The 14,275-nt window shown below is 37.7% G+C and overlaps 1 protein-coding gene across 2 annotated transcripts in view; it reads right to left on the bottom strand.

Moving 5' to 3' along the window:
• Positions 1-14,275, bottom strand: part of LOC129724998 (calcium-activated potassium channel slowpoke) — a 119,927-nt gene that overhangs the window by 38,797 nt on the left and 66,855 nt on the right. For both annotated transcript variants that reach the window (XM_055680359.1, XM_055680368.1), the window contains exons 12-13: positions 5,541-5,653; positions 4,159-4,314 (exon numbers count right to left, since the gene is read on the bottom strand). In XM_055680359.1, coding sequence (XP_055536334.1) covers positions 4,159-4,314; positions 5,541-5,653 — 269 coding nt within the window. The remainder of the gene's footprint in view (positions 1-4,158; positions 4,315-5,540; positions 5,654-14,275) is intronic.

Genomic DNA, 14,275 nt, shown 5'->3' on the forward strand with positions numbered 1-14,275 from the left:
CGGACAGCTTCCTGGTCAAAAAAGTGGAAAAACGACTTGGAACGCGACTCAGATAACCAAAATGTGGAACAAATGTGCCAAGGAAGTTGACTCCGAAGGAGTGCATCGTGCAGGAATAAAGAAGAAAGTGCGAATTTTCATTGGAAACGAAGTGAAATGATTTGTATTAATATTTTGACGTTGGACTAACGTCTATATCGAAGTTAGGCACCTGAATTTGAAAATCTAGTAATTCAACCGGGGAAAACCAGGGAAAAGTGGTCAGGTTTTGAGCGCTTATATATCAGTCATTTCTTTTCAGAATTTCGAGGTTTTGGCATCAACCGATCAGAAATTCTTTTACGGTTGAACTTATGTAACAAAAATAACCTATTGTTCGAGATACACTATTGAAAAATTGATAAATCACATCGATTGTCTAAATCATACCGAGCAACCAATCACCACCTCTCTTCACAAGCACAGTCGACACTAACGGATACAACCGATCTGACTTTGTAAACAGTCTCACAGCTTTCAACCAATAACGAGCTCGCTTTCGGTAGCTGCAACAGGTGTTTCAACACCGTTTTAAAATGCTTCTTTTATCATTACCACTGAACAGATTCTAAACACCAATGGCTTGATTGATAGGGGAAATATTGCGCAAGATTGTCATATAATAATTTAAATATGTTTTCGATACTAAACTAGTTAAAAGTTGTGTTAAAAGTCGTGCACATTCAACCAATCACAAGCCCGCTTCTTGTTTGCTCGCGGATGGATTTTTGCTTTGGGCTATATAATAGCAGTCATCAGTTAACAAGTGAAGGCCACCAGGCCGGTCTTGTATAATCAGCAGCGGTGGCTGATTCCAGCGGCCAAACTGAGCTGCAGCAGAACCAGAGCGGTGGTATCAGGCAGCAGCGGCGGAGGTAGTGGGAAGCTGCATTTCTTCATCCAGTTCGGTGCTCCTTCGATCTGAGTTGGACCCCACCAGCGGTAATCCAATTCAGATATCGTTGGGTGAAAACGTTGGGTGTGTGTGCAGTGTGCACATATAGCGTATGTGCATCTGTATTGCTATGACATTTGCGATGATAGGGATGGCGCTGTTGCGTGTGTATGGCTAGCTATAGCGTGTGTAAGACACTAGCATGTGTAGCATATTATGGCTATTGCGTGTATATCTTCAGCGTGTGTACGGATAGTTATAGCTTGTGTGTGGATAGCTGCTGCGTGTGTAATGATTAGTTATAGCGTATGTATGGATAGTAATAGCACATGGTTGGATAGCTTATGCGTGTGTATAGATAGTTGTATCGGATGTATGAAAAGGAATAGCGTGTGTATGGATAGCTATAGCTACAGCGTGTGTATGAATAGTTTTAACGCGTGTTTAGATAGTTATAGCATGTGTGTGAATAACTATAGCGGGTGTTCATCGAAGATTATTATTGTCATTGAAAATATTAAAACATCTTAACGAACACAGTTGTGAATTTGATTTTACAGCAGCGATTTTAACTTCTTCAGCCAGTCTTTATTCATCGAGGAAAAATTACTACCTATGAATGATCAACACTTATTTACTAGAAATTTGATTTAGATCAAAACGGGTTCTTTTGAGTATCATAAGTTATTGGTAAAAAGAGTTGCAAGTTTTCTCAATGAGCATTAATTAAATTTTCGTTTTTGTTTCTCGGTGCGCGGTTTTGATTTTGTTTCTCGCACACAGAGAAAGAAACAAACTTGTCGCTATCGTGAAAAATAACAAAACAATTAGAAATGCTCTAATTACAACTGAAGAAGTTAAGATATTTTCCTGTCACTCGCCCAAACCTTGATAACAACTACCGAAAAACGTGTGATTGAGCTCTTGCTATATTGAGTTATTAAACCAAACGTTTTTTTTTTCAAATACATGAAGTTATATGCTGGGCTGGAACTAACCTAGCATGAGTTTTATCGATTAAATGTCAAACAATTTTCAAATTTTAAATTTTCGGTTGAATCGTTCTGGGCTCCAATTTCAGATAGTTTCGTAAAATTTGCTTTTTGCTTAGATAGGAAAATTTTACCAATTCGCTCAATTAAATGATTGTCTTGGTAGCAAACAAAGGGTTGATTCGAATATGTATGAAATGACAGCGATTAAATAAAAGATATCCATTCTTTTAGTATATATTATTATTTTTAACGTTTTAACGTCTCAGCATCCAGAAATGCACTGTTAGATAAAATTGCAGCAAATACTAGAGTTGCAATTCTCTCTATTATTTGTTTTAATGGAATATAAGAATACCGTAGTCCAACGTCATGCGGTCGTGTCTTGAATACCACCCTCCTACTTTTTTCCTTAAAGTACAGTGAATTACCTTTGTTTTGGTGTATCAACCTTATTTGTACATCAATCCGTTACTAAAGCAGGTATTAGACGAAGCAAATATTTGCTATTTTCCAATACAGATTTTATTTTGTGCAAATAAAAATCGTACCAAAAATAGCAAATATTTGCTTCGTCTAATACTTGCTTAAGATACAGATGAGTTTATTATTCTGGATTTTAAATAGACATAGCTTTACGATCAGGATCACAAAAGCGAAAAGTGTTGAGTACCGCTGCGACAACCACGTCCAGTAAGTGGTTTGATACTGAGTGCCAGCTAGCGATGGAAAAGGAGAACCTCGCCAGATGTCACATGTGACACGTCAGAGCGGAAAGAGTTATCGAGTAGCTACAGCCGCTGAAGGGAGACTTCATTGTCGGAAGGATCAGCATTGGATGCGTGTTCTTGCGAAGCGAAGGGCTCCTTCTCCAGGCACGATGCGAGGAGCTTCTACAAAAGGGGTAACGGAATCAGGAACTGAAACGAGTCAGCCCCTGTCATGTGCAACGGCAGGGAGGGGATCTTGATTACCGATAAATCAGAGATGATCAGGCGTCGGAAATAACATTTTAGTGTGCTGTTGAACGGCTAGTAAGACAGAGGCGTCGAGAATGATGAACAGTCTGTGGAACCACCATTCATGGAAGAGGTGAAGAAAGCAGTTACGGAACTGAGAAAATGCAAGGCAGCAGGGAAGGACGACATTTCCGCCGAACTTTTCAAAGTCGGAAGCGAATAGCTGTATCGTGCCTGATGAAGAATTGCCCTCAGACTGATTGGAGGGTCTTATTGTGCCACAGACCGAAGCCGTTGCAGAAAACCTTTGTTGACAAATACCAATGTGGTTTTTGGAGGCGACGCCCCTTCAAGGTTTGTTCCACTTAGTATCTGGCCATTTCCTTTTATTTACTGTAGCACCTCTAGTTGTCGCACCGAGAAACTAATGACAGCGTTTTGTTCTGGAAGGTTTGTTTACTTAGTGGTGAAAAGTTATCCAAAAAATTGTGCACACCTACGTTGAAAACCAAACATGGTCAGGAGAAATGATCGCCAAGGCTCTTAAACTACCGCAATCGACTGTGAATACCATGCTCAAACGTTTCCGGAACAATTTGACGGTGGATCGCGCTAAACAAACAAACATCGGTCTGTCGCCGATGTAAAAAAGCTAGACAGATAAGTTGTCTGCGCTTAATAGAAATTGAAATATTTTAATGTATTTTGTTCAAAATTCGTCCAGTAATTTTTTGTTATACAAGCACTGTTATAACTCGCGCAATCGCGTCCTAAAGTTTTACACGGTTTTCTGATTCTTAGGTATCAGATGGAAGAGTGTAATTGCGAAAGAGTGTGCTGCGCGAATCGTGATTTTCAAAAAATGTTAATCGCTGTCCTTTGATTTTTAAATGAATAATAAAAACTGCTCAAAATGTCCTAAATCACATTTCGCCCGTATACCGTACATGAGCGAACTGTCATTTAAGACATTTCGAGCAGTTTTTTATTCTTCATTTAAAAATCGAAGAACAATGATAAACATTTTTAAAAAATTACATTTTGCTCAGAAAAAGCATCTTTTTCAAATAATACAAAAAAAAACTGGCATAGCTTTGAGACCGTATTTCGGCTGTTTGGGTATGAATATTCTTTTCTAGATCAGCGTAACGTAGAATCTTCCATATGAATTAGGTTGTTGGGCTATAAAAACAAGTTGGTTTTCATGATAATCTATACGATTAAAAAAGCAAAACGTTTGGCTGGGTTTAATTTAACTAAAAGTTTTACCTACCGTTTCACCTCGTCTGCACTTTGTGCGATGAAAAATCCCTGCGTGTTGGCGTGTATTTTAGCACCGCGCGGATTGATGGAAATTTTGCTGTCCGATCCCTCCTCACCCTTGATCTCGATTGCCAGCAGCAGCAGTTTCAGCTTGGTGAAGCAGAGTCTGGTTTTCGGTAGTTTCGTATTTCGGATGGTTTTTTGGGTTTTGTTGGTTCGGGAGTGCGGGATGATTGGAAGTAAAACAAAATAATTCAGTTAATGGCTGAACTGGACATCCAAACTCGTGGTGTGTTGTTGTCAATGGGAATCAGGACCGGAGTTTTTGGACGGGAGTGGATTTGGTTCTCTAATGTTAGTAACAGAGATATGTCTAATATTATATATGTATTTGTAGCTGCTATAATTTCGGTGCTGTACAGTATCGCTTCCGGTGCTAAATAGGGATTCGATACTCTCTAGATTTATTTTTCATACTACAGAAGCTGTACTGTACGCTATTTCGATTTGGTTATTTCCAGCAATTCTAGCTTTGCTTCTAAACTAAAGCTCTTGATCTAGCTTATTTCGCTTCATTTTCAATCTTTAATGTAAGGCTACTGTGCTCTTCTAAGAAAGTGTACACTTCTGATCGACTGAAGATGCTGTGTATTGGGTTATTAACTGTTACTGGATACAATGCGCTTCTTGGAACAAATTCTACATTCTACTTGACTATACGTTCTAGATTACAATTCGAGAGTGATATACAAACTTTTTTAAACTCGGATCGTGTTGAATACATGCAAAGAATAAACTAGTATTGCCGTTTTGGGGTATATATTTATAAATGACATAACGTAACGATTGAAGCAAAGGAAAAGCTGCAAGCGGAGTTGGTATTAGATGGCACAGTGCATTCGTAAACTATATTATATGTGAAATTGCATTTTAGGTCGAATTGGCGTCGATGTTGCGTCGAACCGCAGGATGAAACGAACATACATCTAGTAAAGTATGACCACAGAATGCGTGGTTGAGAAAAAAATGCTCAACAGCGATGATTGACTGCGTCTAAACTATTAAGGAACTTCAGGCTACAATATCAGCTCTATCCAAAAACGATTTAACTTGGAAGGTATTTTGGATGAGAAAAGCAAGCTCTACTCTACGTTAAGTGAACATTCGAAGTTCAAGATCAATTATTCAAACAATTCAGTGGAGCATAAAGTAATAACCATTCAGGAAAAAATATCAAAGTTGAACTTGTTATGTAACCGAACACTACACAAGGTTTAGTCTTAAAACGTTAGTCGGCGTAGATTTCTGGGACGTGGAGTGGTTAGGTAACGTTAATGAGTTTCTTTGAAGTGTAGTAGAATCTGATTTGGTAGACAAAACAGGGGTTCTTACTCGCTGGCTTGTGGAAAAGTCATGCCGGTAAAAGAAGGTGACAAGGTTTCGGTATACATCTCACATCCGGTACCCTGCAGGTAATCATTTTGCCAGGCCTGCGTATCTGGCGACTGTAAGTAGGTGTAAAAAATCGATGATATGAAAACAGAAGAGAGAAGCGTAACGTAAGAGCAAGCATAATTAAACAGGAAACAAATGGTAGTTTGCTGATGAATGGTTACACCAACAAAATCCCCCGCTTCGTCGAACAGAAGGTAATTTGATGACTTGGTCGTTTACAGTACATTCATAGTTATGAAAACTAAAGTTAAATTAAGACGTAACTACGAAACTAATACAAACTTGAAACAAACACTAGTTCTTAAAAAAAAACATAAATCGAAACCCTTAAGAAACCGTACACAAGTGTTCCGTACACCATACCAGGACGACTAACAAACACCCTGAATAAAGGCTCCAAATAAAAACTAGCTGTTTTTCAGATGCGAAGGAAGAAACCCTTCACCAGGATATTCTCCATTTGATTACACCGGCCATCTATTTGCGAACATGAGGCATCTCTCTGCAAAGTATGCAAATCGAAATAAAAACAATGCAATATCGTCAGCGGCTCTACAACTTTATCCACTCAACAAGTTCGGTGCACTTCGGTATAACCGCTCAGGATAAGTTCTTTACCTGAGCTAGAGCATCAGTTTTCAAGGAGCACATTTAAAGCATCTGAATGTTCGTTGTGAGAAATAAAAGGGTAGCAGATATTTTTATGGTGAGCTAGACAGAAGGCATAAATAAGCACTGTTAATGGCATAAACGGAAAACCGAACTCACACTAGTTGCAAACACGAACTTGAGGGATAACGCTCACGTGATATTCTTGGTAGACTTGATGTAAGTGGAGGCAGAGTAGCTGTTATGATTGTGTGATGTGATATGAGCAGTAACCCTTTGGGGGGGGGGGGGGGGGTTTGGTGGCTTGCATCCCCGATAACACACACACAGGAGAGCCAAGCACAATTATTGAAGCCTCGCTAAGGGCATGGCAATTAAGCAAGCAATGAATTGTTTTTGGCGCGCAAAGCGTTCGAATAATAAATAATGCTTTAATGGTAAAAAATGTTTCACCACTACAGATTGTGGGCACAAACGTGTTTTCATCCCGCCGGAATCATCCGTTACGGTGACTAGGAATAGTACGAGAACTTTTTTTTGTATTTATCAAGAAAACGAACTAAACATTCGTGTCTAGACTTTCAATTCGACGAGTTCAAAAAAATCTTCGAAAAGTCATAAATGAAAAGTCGAAATTGTCACGAAAAAAATATTTAAAATCAAAACAACCAAAGATGTCAAGAAGAACAAATATATTGAAAATATCTAAAATTTTTTAAATGTAAAATACGTGAGAATTTAAAAATAAAGTTGTCAGAAGTGTTAGATACCAAAAATGTCGGAGACATCGAATATACTACAAATGGAAAAAAGTGTCAAAGTAAAAGAGACAAAAATGCCAATCTATCTAAATATATAAAAATGCAGTCCTGTCTGTCTGTGCGTCTGATCGGTAACTCCTTTACCGATCGGCGTGAAATTTTGTATTTTTAATTGTGAATGGAGGTTTTTGGGAGTAAAAAAATATTTATTCATATAAGGGCTCCTATACAAATCGAACATACATTTCTGTGGTGGTTTGGCACTTCTCCGTACTCTGGGAGGGGGGAGGTCTTCCAGACAATTTAAACGAATATTTCAACCAGTTTTTATAGAACACAGCCTTAAATTATCGGAATGATGCACAGGAGCCAAAAATCGACTTAAGACGCAATTTTTTAATTTAAGAAAGAAACTTTCAGTTTTTGGGAAACAGCTGAACGTGACCGAATTCCACCCAATAAGGGTGTTTCCGGAACCAGAATGACGCTCAGAGGTCAAGAATTGTCTCCAAATGCCATTCTGAAATCCAAGATGACGACTTCCGGTGTCTGAAAAATAGACGTAAGTGACCAAAAATCGCCCCACATGGGAATTTCCGGAATCGCAATGGCGCACTGAAGCCATAAATCGAACTCAGACACTATTTTGAATTGTAAATGGCGACTTCTGGTGTCTGGAAAACAGCCAAAAATGGCCGATTTCCACTCAATATCTGGAACCAAAATAATGCAAAGGAGCTAAAAATCGACCACAGACACCATTTTGAATTCTAAGATGGCGGTGACTGGAAAACAGCCAAAAATGACCAAATACCATCCAATATAAATATTTCCGGAACCATAATGACACCACCATGCCATTTTTAAGTCCAAGATGACGAGACGACTCCCGATTGTTGGGAAATAGTCCAAAGAGACCAAATTAGGAGATTTTCGTGTTTGTGATGATGCATAGAAGCTTACAATCGAACCTACTATTACTATTTTGAATGCTAAGGTAGCGACATCCAAAAAAAAAAGGAAGCCTCGGGGCTACATTCCGTATCGGAACTTGACCTTCTGTTTTATTATACACAGACTTCGCAGTCAACCGTTAAAGTGTACACGACAATTGCGGGGCTAGCGCTACGATCCTACTGACACTTACAGTCTCTCCCGAGTCGAGACTCGAACCTTCGACAACTGACTTGTTAGGTCAGCATTGTACCTCGAGTACCTGATTGCAAATATGAATGTTTGTTTTTGTGATGCGATTATCCGGAAAAATCTATTATTCAAAATGAAATTTTTTTCGACTCTCCGGATAATAGAGTCCGACCTGTATTCGATTCGTCATGCATGAAGTTTATAAAATAAAAAAAAAAATGTAAGAAATATCAAAAACGTCACTAGCGTTGAAATGTCAGAAATATTAACTGTTATGTGCTCGACGACCCATAAATTGAAACTCTTGTAACTTTGACAATTTTCATCCGATTGTAATAGTATTAGTACTGAAAGATTCAGTGACTTATCTTTTTTTAAATCAAAGCCAGCGGTGCTGAAATTGTGAGAACTTATGGTTGCAACGCGGGTAACTATCGCGATCACTCGGACGAACAGCCAACGGTTTAAAAAGGACTTCGGAAGATATAAAAAGCGGGTGTTTTCTTTAACAATCTAACTTTGTCTAAATTCTAATATTGGCGTGGATTGGGTTTTTATAGGAATCATTACGAAGCAAACAAGGGAGGAGAGGGAGAGAGCTGGTAGCTCTATGTCAATTATGTAGCGATGCACCTGCGTCGCGCGGAAAACCATTAATACCAGTCTCGATCGAAGATTTTAGGGTGGTTTAACGTTGCGGCGCCAACAGGCGCTTCGGAAGAATCTTCTCAATCTCGGAAATCCGTTTTTCGGAGATATGTTCCGGAATTGAGGATTTTTATGAATATTTGATAATGTTATTGGTATATAAACGAATGATACCTCATATGAGTACTTCCGGAGTCGGGATGATGTCCAGAGCCCTGTAAATGACCTTATTGGCCATTTTAAATATCAGAATGACGACTTCCGGTTACTGGAAGTTAATCAAAATTGGCCGAATACCATCGCATATAGGTATTTCAGGAATCGGGATTAGGGATACCATCTCAAAAATGATCAAAATGTTGTCCAGACACCTGAAAACGACCCCAGAGGCCATTTTGAGTTTAGAGATGGCAACTTCCGGTTCTAGAAATGAACCAAAAATGACCAAATACCAACCGATATGGGTATTCCCGAAATTGGGATGATAGATGCCATTTTGGACTTCGAGATGGTGACTTCCGGTTTCTGGAAAACAGCCAAAATAGACCAAATACCACCATATATGAGTACTTTCTAAATTGGGATGATGTTTAGAGACCTGAAAACGCCCTGCTGGCCATTTTGAACATAAAAATGACGACTTTCGGTTTCTGGAAAAAATAAAAAAGGCAATGATTCCTAGAGACCGGACCAATTTCACACGTCGTTTTGAAATTCAAGGTGATTACTTTCGGTTTGTCTGGTGTTGTTTTGAGGGCTCCGGGTAGCATTCCAATTTCGGAAATACTCATCTTGGGTGGAATTCGGCCATTTTTTAATATTTTTACAGAAACCGGGAGTCGCTATTTTGATATTTGAAATAACCGCTAGGGTCGTTTTTAGGTCTCTGGACATCATTTTGATTCCAAAAATACTCATAAAAGGTGGGATTTGGTCAATTTTGGCTGTTTTCCAGAAACTGGAAGTCACCATCTCGAAATTACAAATGGAGTCTGCAGTTGATTTCCGGTCTCTGGGCATCATCTCGATTCCGGTAATATCCATATTCGAAGAGATTCGGTCAATTTTTGTTCCTCTACACATACCGGAAGTCGCCCTTTTGGAATTAAAAACTGCCTCTGTGGTCGATCTAAGGTCTCCGGACATCCCAGTCCGCACAAATGACATGTTGGTGACCTTTAAGAGAAGATTCATTTTCGTATGAAGAATATGTTCTGTAAATGGTCAGGAATGCTGAAAGCCTTAGAGCCTTATACAAACTTTTGGCAACTGTCACAAAGTGGTTTGTTAGAAATATTCCACATTTACATATTTTCAACTTGGTGATATTTATAGGAGAAACCAGAAACCTTTCAATTTTTTTTTTTACATTATCACCGCGAGTGGTGTTTTCATCATAACATTCATGAATATTTTCCGTGACAAAGTTTCAAAATAAAATAATTTATTCGTGACCAAATCCCGAACATTGCAATTTCAGATTTTTTTTATGTCGCCGATGAAATGATTAACTGTGTACATATAAATAAAAACATAAAACAAATTGCGATAAATGCCAAGAGCTATTTTTACATGCAATCCCATTTTCGTGGGAAAAGTATATGGCCTACCCCTTAAAATTCTCGGGCGCCCTCATAAAAATAAGGTTTTAGATTGCATTGGTAAAATTTTGAATATTTTCGAAACACGAAAAATTGAATTTGTTGCTCTTTTTGCGCAAATGTCTGTTCATATGTAAGTCTTGCTATAACCTAGTTACAAAATATATGAACGTTTTCCAGGAAAACGTATAAATCATATCATGGTTTGATTTTATAATACACACTTTTACCGATTTTAGCAATCATCGTCCATTTTAGTGAGCCAACGAACTTTAGGTGTTCGTCACCAATTATTCTTGGTGGCTTACGTAAAAAAGAGATGCATTCTTCTCGATAACGATCATAGATTCTATCTTGATTCGTAAAAAAAATTACTTGATATGAGGGCTCTTGTGAGAAAATATTAATCGAACGTTAGTTTAAAGGAATATGTGACCTTATTAAAATGAAGTAATCCTTCTTTCATTACTTAATTGAAAAGCGATAATTAACCAAATTCCGCCACATTCACATTCACATTTAATAGTCTTTTCCTTCAAAAATTCACGGTGACTTAATAGTAACATTTGTCGGACAAAGCCCGATGTTTACTTTTTCTGATATTTGTTCAAACCAAAAAAGATGAATGCCAAAATCACAATGTTAATAACTTATATTTGTTTTAATATGTCACATATTCTTTTAAACAAAACTTCTGACATATATTTTCTTATGAGAGTTACAGTGACTGACCAATGAAACTATTGCTACGAAAAGTCACCATTAATTTACCAGAAAAATTTACCCGTACTTCTTAATGACTTGGTGACTATTCTAAGACAAAATGCCACTCGTACTTCAAATTATCACCGTGACTACTTACTGAGAAAAAATACTTTCGTTTCTAAAGAAAAATAATTTTATCTGGGACCCTTCAGAGCAAAACAAATATATTGTATTGTTCAATATATTTGTTTTTTAGTCATTGCTTTAGTGTCTCTTGTGAGAAAATTCGCACAAATTTTTCTATAAAAAGAAACAGTTAATCGATTACAAAAACTTTTTCTATATTATTTTTAAGACGTTCACGTGACAATTGTAAGAAAAAAGAACTATTTCATTTGTGACTCTCGTGCGGATTGGGATTATCCCGATTCTGAAACTATACGTATGAGGTGGTTTTTGGTCAATTTTAGCTATTTTACAGAAACCGAAAGTCACCATCTTGTTTTTAAAATGGCGTCTGGAGTTGATTTCCAGTCTTTAGGCATCATCCCGATTCCGGGAATATCCATATTCGATGGTATTCGGTCAATTTTGGTTCTATTCTAGATACCGGAAGTCGCCATTTTGAAATTCAAAATGGCGCCGGGGGTTATTTTACGGTCTCCAGATATCATCCCGGTTTTGAAGATACCCATATTGGATGGCATGTGACGTTGTATTATTTATTTGTTTCTATGGCCACTAGAAACCCAGGCGGAATCTGTTCCGGAAGGACCATTTTGAGGACATATCACTATAACACCCAAAACCATAAATACTGTCTGTGGAAGTAATTTTATGAACTTTGGACCAACAGTTGTAAGATTTGATAAAATATTCATATAATTCCTCAGTTTCGGAACATATCCCTGAAAAACCGAATTTCCGGCAATGAGAAAATTCTTTCGAGGCGCCGCTTAGAAAGAAAAGTTACTGAATCTTTTGGTGCTAAAAGTGTCGAAATCGGATGAAAATGGTCAAAATTACAAAAATTACAATTTGTGGGTACCCGGGTCGGGCATTCAAGAGGTAAAAAAATTCAACTCTCCCCCCTTGTTAATATATAACAATTAATGGGTACCTGGCTATCCCGTCGGGCATTTAAGGGGTAAAAAAATTCAAACTCTCTCTCCTTGTTAATATATAACAACAAATGTTATCAAAAGTTGCCTTTTAATGAGGTCTGAAATGTCACTGAGTTTTATTACATTTGATTACATTGAACTATGAAATTTCATCTTATGAAACCTGAAAAGGTACCCGGGTACCCCGTCGAGCACATAGCGACTAAAAAAAACTTAAGAATTACTAAAATTACAAAAAATTACCAAATATCAGAAATGTTAGAAACGGTTAAAATATCAAAATATTGAAAATATCAAAATAATAAAAATACAGGGCGGCAACGTAGAAGTGATACACGTATTCGAGTACCCCTCGGTGTATTTTCTGTCACAGTACGGCAAACATCTGAGTATGTTTTTAACGAGTGACGTGTTTACTGTTTATTCGGAATGAATACAGTCAATTTTCAGTTCCACTCTCAAAAAAACTACAATGGATTCAAATAGAGAACAAATAAGGGTCTTGCACCTACAAAGATTGAATAACGTCATGCAAAATGTCATCAAAAAAGACTTTGGATATTCAGCTTTCAAGAAGCAGAAAATTCACGGATTAAGTCGTAAAAATATTGCCGACAGGGTTGCTAGATCTTGGTTGCTACTGGAGACGCACGCAGGTCGCAACATTACTTTTTCGGACGAAAAGTTGTTTACTCTGGAGGCATGGCTTCGTGATAGCCGATAAAAGAGCAGTTGAGCGATATCAAAATGCGTCAGCTGTGGTGGTTTGGGGTGGTATATCGACCAAAGGGAAATTACCATTGCTATTCATTGACAGGGGCGTAAAAATAAACAAGGAGTACTACTTGCAACACGTTATCGAAATCCTTGCGCTGAAATGCTTTTTGGGTGAAACAGGTTATGGCTTTCAACAGGATTCAGCACCAGCGTATAAGGCATTGATCGTTCAGAAATAGTGTAAGCAGAATTTGCCTTGTTTCATCAGTTCATCTGCATGGCCTGCATCGTCACCGCTGGACTTCGGTCTGGGGATACATGCTAGGAAAGTCGGACGACGTTAGGCATTTGAGCTTGGACACATTAAAAAAACGTTTGGTGAAGATTTGGGAGAAAATGCCGAACGAAGTTGCGCGTGCGGCTTGCAATGACTTCGAAAATCTTCTGCGGGCCGTTATCAAAAACAAAGGTGAGCTCGATTAAGTACATTGTAATTTTACTACCTATAGATGTTATTGAAATCGATTCCGGAGAGAAATAACAACTGGTTTGAGTTCTACGTCATAAATAAAGTGTATCACTTTCACGTTGCCACCCTGTATATATCTAAAGACCGCCAGAATATTAAAAATTACAATTTTTTTTTAATATTTAAAAATTTTAGTAGAATTGACAGACGATCTAAAAAATGGCTATTCTCTAATATTTTTCTAGGCCCAATCACAAAGCTTGAAGCAAAGTAGGCTCCTCTTCAAATGGGCCTCAAAACTCTCTCATTTTTCCTCTCGAAAATACAAACACAACGTAATTTAAAACTAAAATATCAGTACAGTCAGGAATGATAAAGTGTCCACGTCGTCAAAAGTGTTGGAAATTATAAAAATATTAAAAATGCTCAGACAACATTCGTCAGTTTTCATATTCGTTAAATGTGTCAATAATGGTAAAAGCCTAGCCTCCTAGCTGGGGTCGATGTTAATCGCTGGAATCCCGGCTCGGGAAAGATTGTCAGTAGGTATCAATAGGATCGTAGCGCTAGCCCCTGTGTTCAATAAACAGAAAGGTCAAGTTTCAATCATGATTGAAATATCAAGTTTTGGTTATGTTTTTTCGGCAAAACAAAAATGGTTGAATTTTACGATTGACAATAATTATTTCAACACAGAGAATGTTGAACAACAATGTCATAGAAGTGGTTTTGTGTTTTTCAGCCAAAGCTGAGGCCATGAAAAACCTTTCATAGTTCTCGGAAAAGATTTATTAATATTATTTAAAAAAGGAACGTCCGATTCAAATAGAAGTTATTAGAATTTGTTTAAATAGGTGATAAAGATAATTAACTATCAAAATGCTGTAGAAGA

This window comes from Wyeomyia smithii, chromosome 1 (genome assembly GCF_029784165.1).
Source record: "Wyeomyia smithii strain HCP4-BCI-WySm-NY-G18 chromosome 1, ASM2978416v1, whole genome shotgun sequence".
Classification (NCBI taxonomy): domain Eukaryota; kingdom Metazoa; phylum Arthropoda; class Insecta; order Diptera; family Culicidae; genus Wyeomyia; species Wyeomyia smithii.